The sequence below is a fragment of the Hetaerina americana genome, unplaced genomic scaffold (assembly GCF_022747635.1).
Source record: "Hetaerina americana unplaced genomic scaffold, ioHetAmer1.1.p SCAF_5, whole genome shotgun sequence".
Lineage (NCBI taxonomy): Eukaryota > Metazoa > Arthropoda > Insecta > Odonata > Calopterygidae > Hetaerina > Hetaerina americana.
The window spans coordinates 45,795,558-45,814,520 of NW_027287095.1; the positions used below are offsets into that span (position 1 = coordinate 45,795,558).

The 18,963-nt window shown below is 41.7% G+C and overlaps 1 protein-coding gene across 1 annotated transcript in view; it reads right to left on the reverse strand.

Annotated features, from left to right (window-relative positions):
- LOC139693658 (protein hairless-like) overlaps positions 1 to 13,343 on the reverse strand; it is a 73,285-nt gene extending 59,942 nt beyond the window's left edge. Inside the window, exon 1 of the mRNA XM_071591897.1 lies at positions 12,873 to 13,343. Coding sequence (XP_071447998.1) covers positions 12,873 to 13,343 — 471 coding nt within the window. The remainder of the gene's footprint in view (positions 1 to 12,872) is intronic.
- Between the last annotated feature and the right edge of the window lie 5,620 nt (positions 13,344 to 18,963).

Genomic DNA, 18,963 nt, shown 5'->3' on the forward strand with positions numbered 1-18,963 from the left:
TATACTCTACATGTAATTTCGACGAGCAAATCGAGACGATAGCGGGATAAAAAAGTCTCCCATAAGTCACCGCAAAATGCTTTGTATCCCCCGTCCATTCCTCCCGAGGGATTATTCTTTCCCTATTGTTACCGGAGAGAGGAATTTGGCATTACTGTAGGCTGAAAATATTATAGAGACCTAACGGGAGAGTAGCAAGAGGGAAGGCGGGCGGCTGGAGGAGAGGAGGAAGCCCTTCGATGGCAGTCTGCGGCGATGAAACGCCGTTATAGCGCAAACCTCAAGCTTGCACGGCGAGTCGGCGAGTTCCTTTCATCTTCTCCCACGGTTCGCAGAGCGCTTGCCGTCTCTCTCCCTGGAGCGCAGGTCAATTTGCAGACGCCTCCGGAGACGCATATGGATATCAATCCACCAATATATTAGACAAAATCCGGATCAATACTCTATTTATAGGGCCCCATACTATCCTCCATCTTTAACTCCCAAGTTGCCATCACAGGATCGCTACAATACTTTTTAATTGATTCTTAAAGCAACAGGTGTGACTTGAACTTCGTGCGAAACAAGAGGCATGTACATGACAATGCCGTTGAGTCGGTAATGTTGATGTAACATTTGGCACCACCATTCCATGCATTCAAATTCCAGTGTGATAAAAGTTACCGTGCATTGCTATCTAGGGCCACATTTAAATTAAAGTTCTGCCAATTCGACCAGAGTTTTACTCCACGATACTTCATGAATCGTTTCTAATGGTGGTTAGGTTAAAAGTGACTGAAAGTGGAATTCATACTCTACATATTAATTAACCAGAAGGATAGATAGGTGAGGGTGGAATTCAACCGGAACCAAGTCTTATGAAATACTCAAATTTAGTGTAAAAGATCATTCACATAACTTGAGAAATAATTCGCACACCGACGAAGTTTTAATGACCAGGATATTGCACATGTTGGATCTTTAAATGAGGGTACCTAAAGGTATCACCGGTGATCTAAACGCTCTACCTACTAAGGTAACTCACCCCCATGTAATTCCTTGTTTATTTATAATTAACCGAGAAGCAAAATAGCTAACAACTGTGGGATATTATAGAAACACTAACGCAATCTTTACGTATTATTTATTTATATATATATATATATATATATATATATATATATATATATATATATATATATATATATATATATACATATATTATTAAACATCGTTACAGGAGATTGTTGCAAATATTTGCAGAAAAAATATGCATAGGCGAAAGAAAATCATACCGGTAGCATCGTGAAAGGATTTAAAAAACAAAATCATTCCTTTCATGGGCAAGCTACTTACACATGTCCATGAAATTCCCGAACCTTACGAAATAGCTTATGTAGGGGAGTTGATTTCTTAATCATTAAAAAAAACTAGCTCACATATAATTTGTGCGCTGGATATTCGACAGCATCCCAATGCCTATAAAATTCAAAAGCCCGATTGGCATAAAAACATACATGAAAGTAAATGTAAAAAATTTGGAATTCAAAAGTTTTTGGACCGAGCCCTTGTCCAAAAATAAATCTTTGATGATTGCCACAAACAGTAGGTACATTTTATGTTCAACAATCATGGGGTAGTCGGCAAAGTATTTCTTATTAATACAATGTAATATGATATCATTTGGTCATTAATATGGCAACCACGTTATTACCCATTACAAAAAGTAGAAAGCAATGCGACATCACGAAACAATCATACGCTTGAGTATTACCAGGTATTGTCTCGTGGAACAAATCTTGAACGTGAGCCGCGTAACAATCTCAATTTTTCGGTTCTTTCCGTTCTTCCTCCAACGGCCTACGTCCACGGCAGAGGGCTTCGCGTCCACCATCGCGGCTCCTTCGGTGCAACGGGCGCCTCTACCGGCCACCCATCATTCAACCCCCAGTGCTCCGTCCTCCCTTGGACATCGGCAGAATTTTCTCCGAGGGATGAGGCGGCGACGTAGGGGAAGGGTGCGGGAAGAAGAAAAAGAGAGGGAAAGGAAGGCTTAAGAGAGGGAGGGATAAAGAGGAGGAGGGAGGGAGTACTGGGAGGGAGGGTGGACCGGGCGCCCTTGAGACTCACGGCAGGAGCGAAATTCTTTCGTATTTTTTTATTTTAATTTTTTGAGTCGCAGCCTCCGCCCCGGACGTTTATGATCCGTCTTTCCTATTGGCTACTGTTTATCGCCCGTGTTTCTCATGCAAATGCAAGGGGGGACTGGGAGAAAAATGCGGCACAGTAAACAGAATTTTCTCGTTAAACCGTTCCTTGATAGTTGAAGCTGCGAATTCAAAAGAGTGGAAAATACTTGACGCACGAGGCGGCAAACATTTAATTGATGACTTACACGACGGCAGGAACCAGTGTCGCTATGAGACCGATTCGGAGAAGGATACGAGGTGGAGGAGGGTCATAATGGTTTCTTGATAAAATGCATTAATACCCAGAATAATATAATGTAATAGGTGGACATTTTTGGACAATAACAAAAGGTCGGGTAGTTTTCAATTGCATGGAGTAAGATCGAGTAAACGAATTAGTGAAAATTAAGAAACATAAATTCATTTTAGTGCTGCAAAAAAATTTTATATCAAACTCTATCATTCTTTGCAGTCATAACATAAATTAATTGTCAATATCCCAAGTTTTATTGATTTTATCGATCATATAGCCAATATAGCACCTTCAAATTACTCTATTACGAGCATCGCTATTACTCTAATAAGGAATGGAATTGGTGCACACGAGAACACTGGATTTTATCACCGAGGTTTCTGCTCACTAATTTCATATAACATTGAACTAATAAGTTGACTTTCTCCTCTCAAACAGCTGGAATTTGAAGTTAAGCCTGATGTGCTCTAGAGTTAACTTCAGGATTTCAGCGATAACATCTTCGATATTTTAAATTAAATAAAGACTCATCGTTCGTAATAGCCGGCATTAGCGCAAAAAAAAACAATTTAGAAGTGCGCGCCAAACAAAGTCATCGCAGGGGTTAACGGTGAATCAGACACAACTTCGTCACATAGATTCTCCTTAAGAGAATTAAAGCTTTCGCGTGCACCATCCGATGGGTAAACGCCGCGAAGCGAGGAAATGGCTCATTCAAGAGGAATGGAGGTGGTGTAGGAACATGGGAAGGGGAGAGGATGAGTGAGAGCAGGAGATAGATACGTGCGGACGTGATCGTTCCGTACGTCCCACGGAAGGAGACAAAGTGACGACCGCCGCCTTCGCTGCACTCGCTCCAGCCATTCTTCCTACTGCCGCGCGCGAGGCCAGTCGCATCGGAATGTCAGGCACGAATCACTCGTCCTTACTCCAGATATCCCCGGGGGCCCATAAGGCACGTGGAAATTTTATCTCCCCTTCCCTCCTCTTCTCTCGGAAGGCGCGCCCACAGCAATCAGGGAAAACGCGGCGAGGGATTGACTCCGGTAAACTCGCGGATTTGTTATGACATCGGAAGTGTGTGTCGAGTGAGCGGAGGAGAGCATTCTAGGAGAAAGAAGTTGGAGAGAGAGACAGAGAAAAGGGAAAAAAAAGACGCGAATGCAACGCTCCATCGAGAAAGACAGATCTACCAAGTTTCTGCGAAGGTGATCAGCATTTTAAACGCGTGACGCGGAGGACGTATGGGAAGATGCCATTAGCAGTGTTACGCACAGAGCACGTAGGCAACTTGGTGCTCTGGATCTTGAATAATTTCCTTATGTCGTATGTGTCCGTTGGCGGATTCTAAAAATTAGTCAAAAGGGTGTTTACCCTGTTTGCTCTTTTAATTCTTTCTTCATGCGAAGAGAATGGTAATTAAATATTGCTAAACGAGCTTAAGGATATCATAAAAAAATCCGATACAAAGGTGTTTGACAGACTTGTTCACAAATAAGTAGCAGGATATTTTATCTGAAAGGTATCAAAAAATCATGGAAAAAAGTAGTTAATATTTTATCAGGCGCATGTGCAACTATTCAACGGGTAGTTCTATAATATTTTAGACAAGATAAGAACAAGAATTAGCATTAAGATCACAAAATATGGAAAAGTGATTAGTTTTCGTGTAAGTCCTTTTATTAGGTGACAGTGATAATAAAGTGACCATAGTTGAACAGTTACTGGGAAAAGTTAAGGCTGACTGATAATCAGCAATCTCTTAACTCTTTTCTTAGAATAAGAAATGAAGAAACATTTCAAATCGTCAGAGGTCTTTAAGTTTCAGTTATTATACTGCAACTTTCACTTCGTATATTACTTCAATTCTGTCCATACCATTCACCTTACATAACGGTGAGTCACAAAAACGGTTGAATATTAGGGAAAAGGGACCGTCAGGAAAATTATACCGACACTAACTCGAACAGCCAAACAGGGGACATCCACACAGAAGTGCAACACTTTAACCACATATATGCTGTATTTGCAGCATAAGGTGATGGTGGAGACATTCTGAAGTGACAGGAGTGATGGGAAAGAAACTACGCACGACATGAGAGGAGTAGTCGTCGCTTGAAGATTCCTTTTGAGACAGCGAAGTCCAAAGGCGGCGACCGTTACAGTTCGTTGGAATGTGATACACTCAAGAAAATCTCTGTTTACACTAAAATGAATCCGCGATCGGATCTCGGAATCGTAGTAAGTGTGAGACTGACGGTTGTTAAAAATTACCTATTATCAATCTACGAAAGAAGATCGGTACACGGGGTTCAGGACAAAACGATTACTCATCAAGTAACCCTCTAATCATTACTGTGCACAAAATGGAGTGAGATACCTTCCTGTTGTTATTATAAATCCCATTATTATTGAAAAATGTTCACAATAAATGAATTTTCACCTTAAATAGCGCACCCTTGATATAAAATATCAAGAATGTGAAAAAGAGATCAATTTACATAACAGACAATTACTTAGTAATTATTTATTATCATTAATTACATTATATCTTGTGGCTGATGAGCCCATTTAGAACAGTTAACAGAATTAAGTATATTTTTCAAAGGAAAAGTCCGACTCAGCCTTACCCAAGGATGTCATTATCTAAGTCCAGGGCAAACAGAATCGGAAGCAAATTCCAAAGAAACTGCGGGAGATGCCGCAACAGTAACTTTTAACGGAGTCATCCGCTAATGTGCATTTCAATGCAACAATTTCAGAGCGTAAAAATCATTCGCCTTGACTGGGACTCGAACCCAGATATCCGATCCGATCCCAGTCAAGGCGAATGATTTTTACGCTCTGAAATTGTTGCATTGAAATGCACATTAGCGGATGACTCCGTTAAAAGTTACTGTTGCGGCATCTCCCGCAGTTTCTTTGGAATTTGTCAAAGGGAAAACACCATACGTGTTTAAAGTTGGCTTTAACCTCGTGGACAGTGGCGCCTCGCGCACGACTACGAATGCATGTGACATTGTATGTACGGTATTTCGTCATAACATCTAGTTCCTTTAATAGCCCCAAAATTTCAGAGTTTAAGAGGACGCCTCGGTAGCTTAAGTGGCTAAAGCACTCGACCGGATATTGAGGGATCTGGGTTCGAGTCCCAGTCAAGGCGAATGATTTTTACGCTCTGAAATTGTTGCATTAGAATCGGAAGCTATATTTTATCCTATTCCATGGCTGTGTAATACGATTACACTGCACCTAATTCCAATTTTTAAGCTATTCATCATTTTAGAAATATCAATCCCCAAATTCACTGGAAAAGTAGAGTCAATGGATAGTGGATACAGTAACTGCCCCTGTTCATAGTACTAACACTTCTCAACACAGCGAAACTTGACTCCTGGTAATACGTGTATTGACCTATATTTGACTCCTTCACGAAAGCAACGTGGCATTTTTTGCGCGACTCACTTTTCTCATTCTCTGCATTCCCTTCCATGTTGCTTCAACAATTCTCAGGGAGAATTAACTCCAATTCCCTCTCGTCAAATCGGCACATAACCTTCATTAAAACATCCGACCGAGACTACAACTCAGCTAGTATTTACTCTTTCCTTGTACGTACGGATTCCCTCTGAAAACAGCTAGAAAAAAGTAGGCTAAGTCCATGATTTTGTACAAGACTTTGTCTTGGTATGATCATCTATCAGGAGTTTTCGATCAATTCGAAGCAGCGTAGAAGAGGCAGACTGGTCCTTCTAAGGACGGCTCTACTGGGCCGTTGTACTCGAGGTGCGCTCGACCAGTTTATTATTCAGTAAATGCTCTGGCGGCTAAAAACGGGGACATTGAGGAAAACTGTCACGTCCGAAGGAAGACACGCGCACTCTAGCCCCGGCTACTGGTTGAAGAGTTCTGCCAAGACATTTGGAGACCTAAAAAGGGGAATTATACGCACCGATGATTTCAACAAGTGAGCAATACCAAATTGGCAAATTCTGTAATTTCTCAAACCTATTGGTATATATTTTCCTACATATGTATACCTATAGATGGTTTTCATACTCTATTCCGCAGATTAAGCATCAGTAAGAATATGCACCTTTCATCTGAGGACAGATAACTAAAATAAATGAAAAAGAAATTAGTTATTTACGAAAGTTCACCGCATTTACATGAGAAATATATCGAGATTGTGCATTTTATGAAATTCACGATAATAAAGCTAAAGGCCATTAATTAATCAGCAAAAGAGTAAAAACAGGTACGACCATTTAGTGCAAAACAAGTTTAAACAAGAAAAATAACGAAGTTGCAACTGTGAAAATATGAAATTTGCTCTAAGAATTCAAATAGTTAAATAATATACAATTATACTAATTATAATATACATAATTATATTAAAAACTATATATATATATATATATATATATATATATATATATATATATATATATATATATATATATATGCGTGTGTGTGTATAACAGTAAAATATAAGTATTAGTACTACGAGTATGCAGGTATTTAAGAAACAAGTTAGACAGATAGATCTAATATTTATAATGGCAATTATTCTAAAACAATTTTTACTTAAATAGGTTTAAGTACTGTAATACGCCGTAAGAATGAGACTTATTGTATGTAATAGTCGAGAGCTACAACATTTTTCAAGTGGCAAAGATCAAAAGAAATAATGCGTCATAGGAGATCACTGCAACTTTCACTTTGCATCCGGATTTCCTCCATTAATTCTTGAATGTCACTTGACCTCGGTTTTCCGTTATAAAACGACAATCGGCAATAACATTTACCAAGGACAGAAAATTAAGGTTCAAAGCCGCGCTCTCCTCATTTCATAGATAGAGTTGCTTTTCTCCCATAAAGCTTTTTCAAAGAATATTTCATATTTATAGTTCCATTTAATACGGTTTTAAGAGTTCGTAATTCACAATCCTTTGCAGAGGAACTTCGGATTTAAATAAACCTGCACTAGTAATAGATTCATCAAGTAATGCATGTTCCACATCTACATATATAGATAATTGGGGATCATGTAACAAATAAAATGAAGAACTTAACTGTGAACGATGTCCCATTTCAAAGGAACATATCACTTACGGTGTTCAGGAAAAACATTCCAACCCCTCTAATCCCCAACGGCGCCGAGACAACACCCATTATCCACTGGCTCCCCCCAATTAAATGGAATCATTTATAAGCGCGAGGTTGGTATCACCGGTGCATCAGTGATACCAACTGTGTCCCCTTGATTTCCTGGGAACAAGTGGTTGCCAGGGGAAAATGGAGGGACAATGCTGTGACGACCATCTTCGACCGCAGCACCAGAGGTCGCTCGGCCATAAAAGTGACTCGGAAATTACATGGTCCAGCCAGTCATCGGGGTCAGACGACAGACAGGCGTCGTCCTGCAGGCGAAGGGGGAATACGGGTAATTGTTAAGGAGAAGCAAGAGTAATTACTCTCTTGAGAACTGGAAGCTACCATATCAGTGACAAAAACAATCACTGAATCCTCTCAGTTTCACATGTCGAATCGTTAGTTGCTACAGGATTAAGCTTACTACCACTGCTTAAAATCATTTTCCTATCTGATGCCGGAGGAGGAGGAGTCTGACAAAAACCAATAAGGTATTTACCTGTTTTAAATGAGGTATTCAGAACAACGGTCATTCATGTGTCTATATACCAATAATACATGCCATCCGCGTTGCTCTCTTACTTAATAAATATCATTAAAAACATGAAAAGAAACGGAATTAGATAGTTATCCGCTTACTATGGCGAAGCAGACACTTATTCACAGAGTTGATTTCTAAGGATACTAATTTAGGTTTTGTAAATCCTTAACGACCATATGACGCTCATTTTGAAGGGGTGCTACGACAGATATCTCATTTCGCAACAGTTAATTTTAAATTTAAAAATTGAAATAATTATGTTCTCCCAGATGGCGCAATATTTTGCACCATATCAATGGCCACTGTTTTTGGGTCATCGTGCGGAAGACTGAATTGGTAAAAAATTAAACTACTACCAACCTTATGGCATGATTACAGTGCCTATGGATAGATACGTTTTATTCTGTTGTGTCATGATCTGCTCATTCCCTTATTAAACCTCATGACATCGTTTGCAACAGGGAACCAGCTAAGATATAGTTCATCCATCGGTATATGAACGTGTGAACAATGTTCGCCAGATCCCATATATCCTTTAATTTGACTCATGAAATATTCCAAGTACAATTTATAGCTAAATTAATTGAACAAATTTACATATTAATATATTTAAAAGACGATGATTTAGTGTAAGAGTTCAGAATGGTCTTTATTGACCAAAACTTCACAGATTTACAGAACGGAAACGGGGTTTCTAAATAAAGTCCATTTTGTTTTTTATGGAATAAATTGTATCAAATAAAAACTGCACATTTAGTTCTGTGATTTAAAAATCATCGTTCAGAAATCATTCACTACATAGAGATTAACCAAAAAGCACGTATATGTATATAATAACACGATTTGGCTTCATTAAAAGTTTGACAGAAAAGAAATATTTTTATGCAACTCAACACTCGTTCCACTGACCACATACGATATTTACTAGCAATCGTGTATTTGAAGAGAACCATTAGCTGCATGTGTTCTGCGTACCGAGGTTTACTTGGATACAACAATATTGAAAAAAGTTTAATCCCTTAAGAATCACAAAATAAGAATCATTTCAGCAATTCCAAAATTTCTACCGCATCCGAAGGAAACATTTTCCTTAATTCAACACGTGAAGAAATTCATCCAATTTCCAATTGACATAATGAAATAGGCATTTTCAGGAATCTTTTTATGTCTACCAGAGACAATGCGATCAACTAAACGTTTCCTTGTAACCTCTTTTAACCATTGTTTATCATTTGAAAAAGCACTGTATTTTACGCATAAATACCTAAAAGATATAAACTAAATGAAATAATAAATTGAATAAAATGTATGGTAAAATATTGTAAACACTTTCACTGAAAAATGTTTACACTTTTTTAGTTATTTAACGCCCAAAAAATTATTCAAAAAGACTACGCCGGGATCTTTGAAGGCTACTAAAATTTATTGAAATTGAAGAACGGGTTTTAATTCCGTTTTTCAATTTTCCGTTTAACACTGTTCAATGAATCTACCGAGAATTCATATTCACACGCAAAGATTAATTTCATTCTGACACTGTTGAAATGGAATCGAGTAACTTTGCGGTTTTATGATATATCTGCTATGATGAGCATACCGCAATCCGAAACAGAAGCGCTGGTCATTGAACCAAGAAAACCGCAGCTGACGTAGAAGACGTGTAGATCGTACCTGCTATACGCACGAATGTAACACACCTATATATATATATATATATATATATATATATATATATATATATATATATATATTATATATACACTCAAACGCACACGTAAGTACACATATAGTTTGCGTGGAAAATAATGGTAAGTCCGTATTTTTGGCGAAATTCTTTTATATCTCTGGGTAGGAGATGCGTAATGTAATATATATACCCTCCCAGGCCAAGCTAAGCACATGTAAGATTCAATAAACCAAAATCCTATATACAGTACTCAACCCAAAGGTCGGTTTGGTAGGTGATGGTAGAGTTCACCCAGTACTAAGCCCGAGGGCGTGTGAAATTCACACATCAGGGAAGGGGGGTCAGTTCATATACCTGTGCCAATTAGAGTTTCCCATGAAGATCTGGTACTCGAAAAATCACATAGCTTGGATGGATCTGCAGGCGCCCAGAGAGGCTTGCCCGGCAATCGAACCCGGGGCCCTCCGGTCAGTAGTCGAACCCCTTGACTACCGCGGCCCACAAGATTCAATAATTATGAGTAAACAGTAAGATTTTCACAAGTGATCTGCAATATATTTCAAATGGCTCAGTCGTTCATCATGTATAAAATCACCCTAAACCATATATAAAGCAGTAATAAAAACTAAACTAAAAGCATTATGTCACTAAAATGCACGTTTGTGTTGTGTCTAACCCTAACGCTGAAATTTATACCCTAAGCGCCAACAAAATATGCAAGTAAAGACATTATTTCACTTAACTAAGTGTTTAATTCCACAGTAACGGCAGTAAGAATATTTACACAAACTTTTATGAAACGCTTTCGATTGATGTAATAAAATATAAAGATAAAAATAAAGAAAATCTCACATTTTAGAATCCGAAATGATTTTCACTGAGAGACAATATGTTGGGCCGGAAAAGTATAAACGATGGTAGCGCTTTTCTAAATGTGAATAATAATCCAGAAGACCATTTGAACCTGACGGGTAAAATCTAGCGCCTCGAATGCCTGTAAACAAACGGTGCTGAATGACTCTTAGTGATTTCTTCGACTTGATTTTGTGTAGGACGGCTCTAACGTGAGTATGAATACATTTCGTGAGATTCATGAACTATAAAACACGTCACGAGCCGCAGTTAATTTAGTTGTGGCTGTATCTCGTGCTGTGAGCTGGGAGATAGGCCGAAAATTTTGGGGAAAGGTGGCTTAGAGATGGAAGGGATTAGATAAGGGCAACTGACAAAGTGGCGTCCAACGGCTCCTACGCAATGGGAAGGAGGAGGTTACCGGAGTCGGAGGAAAGGAAACGAGGATGGCGACACCTAAGAGTGTCAATGACATTAGGTCATTTACATTGCAAGCCTTGAAATTTGGAAATTCATTTGCGCAAAAGGGCATATGGCCAATCGCACATTTCCGGAGGGCACATAATTAGTATCGAGCCGTCCTGATGAGCTAAGACCTTTTCGTTGTATTTTCATTGCCAGAGTTATTCCTAGTGCGAGGAAGAAGCATTAAGTATGCTAAACATTCTAATGGAACATTGACATTATGGAAGAGTTCTTATTAGAGTTCCTATTTTTCAATCGTAGGTACACAGGAATGTTTGCCTTGAAAACCTTTATGATCTACCTACATCCCCTCCAATAGTGAAAGACACAAATATTACTGTAAGAAATTTACTGGCTCAGAAATGAATTTGGTTATATAATTATACTTCTACAATAATTACTTTAGCAAAAGATGGTTTCAAAAATGACAAAATAAAATGTGTACATAACCAGGAAGAGTAAACGTGAAACGAATGGGAATACATTCGACATTTCATGAAATACGATAAGTTAGTTTTCAATTCCACCTGGACTAAAGACAAATTGAAATTTATATTTCACTCTAATATCATTTACTTAATATTTTAAAAATTTGCACAAAAACCATGAAATATATCCCATCCATCTTTGCATTTTAAAGATATTACCTGCTATTATTAGGCCTCAAACTAAAGACGAGTGCTCAAAGGATAGTAAAAGGGCGAAAGAATTGTCTAGCAAAATTATTAAGGCGCCATATTTAAACTTACAGATATAGTTATCAGAGCTATATTATTTCTTGATTAAGCAAACTAAAACTGAAGCAAATACATGTTCAGTTATAAATTTACTTTATTTTTAACTCAATAACATCAGCATGGGCTTAGGCCGTGTATCCTTTTAGTACTAACTGAGCGTATCGAATTGAATTCTAAATAACTACCACTTGACAATGTGGTAATGTTTACAACTCATGTTAAAAATGTCAATGATATGATTCCTTTTCATATGCAATTCCATAAAATATATCCTCATTGTTTAAAAACTTTGAATTCTTAAATATCATCGATTTAATAATACCTATCTCAATTATAGTTGAAACTAAAATAAAAATACGCGTACGGAATGAAGACCAAAATGAAATCACATGCCAGCATCTTCAGCTTTGGTTGAAGCTTGGCTCTAAAATTATACTTGTAATGCATCTGGATTGACCTATGGAGTGTTTTCTTTCCTTAACCAGCAAGCTGCTGTCAGTCACATTTCCAAATAATGCGTTAACTAAAGACGGCTCACAAGGGATAAAGTAGATTGAATAGTACTAATTGCATAAATATTAACAACTAATAGTAACTAAAAAATGTGGTGAACAGGTGCATGAAAAAACAAAGCACAACCTGCATTCAAGTCCACAATTCAAAAATACCGAGCGCGGGTTTAGTAATATACACCTAAATTTAATATTGAAGAAAATAAAAAAGTAATTTAAATTGCCAATTCGCATAAACGCAATAAAATAGTGCAAATTTTCCAGACTTTGAATGAGAAGGTAACCTAAAGCCATCATTCGTGCACATTCGTCGACCAGTTAGAAGCCAAACAGACAGACTCACAACAGGTGGTCAGGTGAGACGACGAAACTTACGAAGCAGGCGAAAAACTCCCGAGCTCTCTTTCCTATCTCGCCAGGGGTCCTACCAAGAACCGGCCGATAGGACATCCCAATTGGACTCAGAATGCGAGACATGAACCTTTTACGTCGAAGACACGTACCTCGTCCACATCCTCCTCATCCCCGTCTCCCATGAGAACGAAATCGACTTCGTTGTTATTGTCGTGGCCGTCGGTGGCCCCGGAGTCGTCGTGCGGACCTCCTCCCACTCCCACCATTGATCCGGAGTCCATTTCCTCCAACTCGTCGTCCACCAGGTCGTCGTCGTCTTCGACCGCCTCCATCTTTCTCGGGAGCAAACCATCCACGTCGGACATCAACTTCCTCTTGTGTCCGTTGCCCAAGGAGGACAAGGAGTCGCCGGGGGCCACGGACGAGGAGGCAAGCGAGGAGACGCTCGAGGCTGACGAGGAGGCGGGGCTGTCTGCACGGACGCCCCGTCCGCCCCCGCCGCCGTCACCTCGCGACGGACTCACGTGGGTCATGCCCGAGGGAAAGAGCGCTTTGCCGCCGCGACTCCTCCTGCGACCGCCCCCTCCTCCTCCTCCACGCCTCCGCGCGGCCTCGTGCATCCAAGCGGAGGACCACAGCCCCAGGCGGTGCACGGAAGGATCCAGCGGAGGACGCCGCGAGGGAAGGCGGGTGACGCGGCCGAGACCGGAGGTGCCGGCGCCGGCGAGTTTCGCGATCCGTCACCGCGCAACGTCGGAAACAAAACACAGGCGATTATCCCTCGCGATGAGGGGGGGGCGCGCGAGGAGGTGGCGATGGGGGGGGGGAGCGAATTCACCCTCAATGGACGGCGCGTGGGTCACTCACGGACGCTTCTCGTTTTGAGGTAGTTCGGGTCATTTCCGGTGGGATTTTCTCGCCGAACGTCCCTCACGTAGAGCAATCAGGGGCGGTAAGGGAGCACACTGATTCGTGGAAAACGTCGGGGGCTTCGAATGTGGCGGCTAAAATCCGGGGAATCCACGCGGGAGACGTGAACGCGCGAACGGGCGGGCGAAGATACAACACAGCTGATGGGTGCCCTCGGGCTGTGACACGAGGAAAGCTCAGTTCACAATGAAGGGAAAGAGAAGCGAGTAGGAGGGCGGGAGGGCGGTGGGGAGCGGAGTGGAGAAAGGAGGGGGCGAAGAGGGAGGGCAGAAGAGAGAGAGGTAGGCGGTGAAAGGAGGATGAGGTCGAGGGGGAAGGAGAAGACTCCTCGCGGTGGAGGCGATCAGTTGGAGCACTCAGCCTCCACAGGCGGCGTCAAATCGAGTCTCCCTTGGATAGCCGTCACGTGACCCTCGAGCGTGCTCGCGCACGGACCAACACACACACACACACCCGAACACAAACAAAAACACATGCACCCTTTTCAAGCGACAATCAACAGGTGTGGACGGAGAGTCCAATCAGAAAGAAGTGCAACGAGACTAGTTGAATACGGTGACTACAATGGGATATTCTTGGGAGAAAGTGTTTTCGGAGCTGGTCCACTAATGTATATCGGATCCCCTTCGACGTCGGGTGCGCTGCGAAAGCGTTCCTCACCACCGTCGGACAATCGCACTAACCTTCATGGTCGGTGCTTGAGGTTTAACCTCGCATCCCCACTGCCTTCACCATAACCCCAGTGTTTACGTCTCAGGCCTCTTGGGCACGCGCAAAACACACCGAAAGGCGACTGTTCGCCCTGCCTCGCGGCTCGTGTTTGAAGGCGGGCGCGAGGAGGAAAGTTCTCCTTCGTATCTTTCACCCTGAGCGGCGGCGGTCGACGGCGGGGTCCCTGGGGCCCACCGGACGACTTGTGTATAGAAGCGAACAAAAAGAGCGAAGGAAGCACAAAAAGGAACAGAAGAGGCGGGGAAGAGGAAGAGAGAGAGAAGGAGAGGAAGAGGAGGAGCTGCTTAAAGAAGGCGATCGAGCTAGTAGTGCTTCAGGGCTCGAGTGAGTGGGAGAGAGGGAGAGAGAGGTGGAGGGGCAGTTGGTAGGCATGGAGACGAAGGAGGAGAGACGCATGCTGCGTGCCCATCCCCACCTCAGGGTGGAGATACATCCCAGTCCCATCCCCCTCCCGAGCTCTCTTGACTACACTAAAAGGCCCACTCCACTCACACCCTCCCAACGTCGACCCACACGCCTCCCGCTCTCCTCCGCTCCCCCAACCGCCCTCCCGGCCATCCCCAGTCCACCGCCGCATGGTCAGAAACCTATAACCCCACCCACCTTCTCTCTTCATCTCCTCAACCCACCCCTACCACCTCCGCCCGCCATCCTTTCCTCCATTCCACGGTAGTTCTACCCCTTCCCCCTCGCCGTCGCTCCCACCTCCCCAAATCGCCTCCTCCCCTCCCATTCCGATCCCTCCATTACCTGTTCCTCCGCCTCTACGTCGTCAGTGGTCTCGGTGTGCGGAGAAGGGGGAGCGCGGGCTGAGAGGAGGGAGGAGGAGGAAGTGGAGGGTAGAGGAGGAAGAATGATGGAAGGAGATAGTGTGGACTCTGGTGTGTGTCTGTCTCCTTCTTTCCCTTCTCGTTCTCTCCCTTCTCTCTCTCCATCAGGTAGAGGAGGAGGTATACGAGGATAGTGTGAGTGAGTCTGGAATGGGCGAGGATGACCGGGGAATTTCGTGAAGAGTGGGGGGAGGGTGGTTTGAGGTTGCGGCCAAAGGAGAACGTTGAGGAGCGGAGAGAGGAGCGGAGGGCAACATTAACCTGAGAGCGAAGGGGGCGTGTGTCTTGAAGGGGGTGGAGGGCAGAAGGACGGGTGAAAGAAAAGAGGGAGGTAGGGGGGTAAGACGGAAAGGGCGGCTAGCGGCGTGTCTGTGGGACCTTCGGATGGTGGTGATAAAAGGGCGACTTTTCCACCTTTCCCCCTTCCCAGTCCCGGCGGGACGGAGGCAATGCGCCGGCCAGCGTCCCTGCCCCCGCCGCTGGCGACGGAATCGCTCGTTCCCTTTCATCCCACCCACGGAAGGAGAATCCTCCGACCCGCGGAACGTCGCGTGTGTATGTATAAAGAGGTGTTTCGAGGAACTGAGGGAAGGGGTTCGAGATGGACTGGAAAACTGCGCTTACCCGGAGTACTCGACTACTCGACTACTACATTGGCGCGGGATTGGTTTGAGAGGCCAGGGAGAAACGGGACAGCGGGAAGCAACAGGCCTTCTCAACCCCTTCCGAGAAAAAAATATGTATATATATATATATATATATATATATATACATATATATACACACATATATAAATATATATATATATATATATATATATATATATATATATATATATATATATATATATATATATATATATATATATATGTGTGTGTGTGTGTGTGTGTGTGTGTGTGTGTGTTTATGTGTGTGTATTTAGAGATATATATCCTCTTTCAACTCTTTCAATTTCACGATCAATGTTTTTTTCCCCTTTACGCCGGGAAAACGATTCTTATCTGTTCTTTCTTCAATTTCAACACTGATGTTTCCTCATTTCCCCATTAGATCTCCTCTTTCTTTCTATAAACAGCGTAAAGAGCAAAGCAGTACACGATTGGATTATTTCAAGCGTTTTTTGCGGAAAAAATATGTAACATTCGTTTAGTGAGGCACTTATTCTATTCTGTCCAAATGTGTTTCTTGCGCCCGATCTCATAATTATTTCCTTTCCCAATTCCATTCAATATTCGCCAGCTATTTTCTCGTTCTTCCTTCACTCATGCCTCGTTCTGGTTTCACAGCCCGCTTAGTTCTCTCTCTCTCGAACCTCACACCATTACCTTAACCAAGAGAGGTTGAAAGACCGAACGAATTATTAAATATCTCTCACCTTCTCACGCAAGACATTAAGAAGAAGCGGGACGGCCTTTTGAGGGTGGCAGCGATATTTGGTAAAGGAGAAGAGATAGAGGAAAGGAGAGTGAACACGGAGACTTGTGGGCGATGGATTGGGAGTGGCGAGGTCCGGAGAGAGGGAGAAAGAAAGAGAGACACGAATCGAAGAGAGGAAATGACGGAGAGGGAGGGGGACAACCTTGAAATCTCCCGCGTGCTTCCATCCAGTTCCATTCCTTATTCCTTTCTCTGTCCTCACAACATTTCTCTCCCTCCTCTTTGGCCCTTCCCTTCTTCCAATCCCTTTCACCATCTTCCCCTCTTGGACCCCTCCTGTCCTACCCTATGACCTTTAACCGTTTTTGAGACTAATTTTAAAAATTTTATTCCCGACTTTCCTCGTCCTTATTATATTCGTTGATTTAGCCCTGACGCCGTGTCCGGTATAATGTGGGACGCAGTGGTCTCAATTTCATCCGATAAATGTTGCTTTTCCTTCGGTATTTTTATTTCCCCCCTTCGTTTTGCAACGCCTTTCACTCCATGCATCTTGCTACATACTCCTTTCTTCATTCTTTCCGTCTGCAACATTTTACAAGTTTTTTCAACGCACACTTCTATTTTTTCTCTTTTAATTTGGACGAGCAAGTGATTATTTTTCGGAGGAACCGGTAATATCTGTTGCTTCCTAAAACAACGGGCTTCGAGCTCATCTCCCATTGAGGATAACTTTTCACTGGCTTTTCAACCGAAATACCAAATGGGCAGTTTGAGGACATTCTAATTTCATTGCTTCATTACAAAAGCCGGGAAGAGTGTTTCAGGAGAATAACGAGTCAGGTTGGGTGAATGCCGGCAGCAGGCGTCATTCTGGGAATTTATTCTCATATGATCTCTTACACTCCTATTTATGCTAATGGAGTTCTCCTTCTTGACACAGTTAACCTATATGAATGTCCACATTCGTTTTACTCTGCTAGTCGTATATATCGCGCAATTATGCCACCTAATTGTTTGTCCTCTCATCGAGTTCAGATTTTTCCTTTTTTTATTCACACCCTTACCGTTCCCATTATGAAAATTAACATAAATAATTTTATTCACACTTTGATGCCCATAATTACATCAATTAAATCCATCATACATGACAAAATCCTCTCAGTCACCTTTCCTCTTTATTAATTGTTTTGAATGACACTCATTCATTGTTTCTTATTTCATTCATTAACCGCGCACAGTTAATTTCGAATGGCATGTGAAATTCAAATTTTCACGCTCTTCAGCAAGATCCGTCCCATTTTTTTCAATGAATCAATTCAATAAATCATAAACCTTTGCACATTATTCATTAACATTAGAATGTTTTCAGAACTGAGTTTAACGTTTGTCATCGTATTAGACAAATAGGAGGCAATAGTTTAGCTTTTGAAGATACTTAAATGCACGTAAGTTACTTCACTGGCGGTGTGCAATGAATATTAAAAATACTTTTCAGAACTGATTTTTAGATATCATTGGAAAACATAACGTGCAAGGATTATATTTATTCGTTTATTCAATGTGAACTTCACCTCCATGAATACGGAGAAAGATTCAAAATTTTCGTGACACCATTTCCGCATTCCTACCGGAGATAGGCCAAACATCTGCAATTGTAAATCAATGCTATTTAAATAATTAAATTGTGAAATTTGAATTATTTGATCAAGCCAGGAGCTACGGTAAAGCAGAAGGTACACACATATTAGCTGAATCAGGATTACTTCATGAAGTTACACTCTTCGACAATACCTTAAACTACCAGACTACTGGTTGAGGTTCAACGATGTGCAACCCTCCTTTGCCTCTCCTTTCCACTACCAAGTATGAATTTGAATGGATATTGGTCTGGAATAACCACGAAAGAACAAACATAAAATGCAGCGTTCCAAATGGGATCAGCGCTATAAGCGTGTCTCTCTCGGCGGTACCAATGACTTGGCCTACGTACCAGAGGAAAAAAGAAGCGAATTTCTCTAAGGTGCAAAAAGTGACCTTACGAGATTAAAGCGATGACCCAGAGGAGCTTTCTAATGAAGCATAAAGAGTTAAACTCACACGCTTTCAAACACTCTGTGAAAGAAACGCTTACTACCGGCAAATGGCCAAGTGAGTTCATTACTAAAGTAATTACTTTGCAGGGACTTGTTCTTCCCTTTTCCCAAGTTGTTTTGTTTACTCTTATGTTGAAAAGGAAATGAAAATTTATGTGTCGTCTTTTTCTTCTGCATGTTCGTTAGATCTTAAATTTTTTTTCATCTCGTGTTAATCGGAACCTCGCTTAATGACAATAAACCTGATTTAAATTGCACCTAACACATTCAATAAT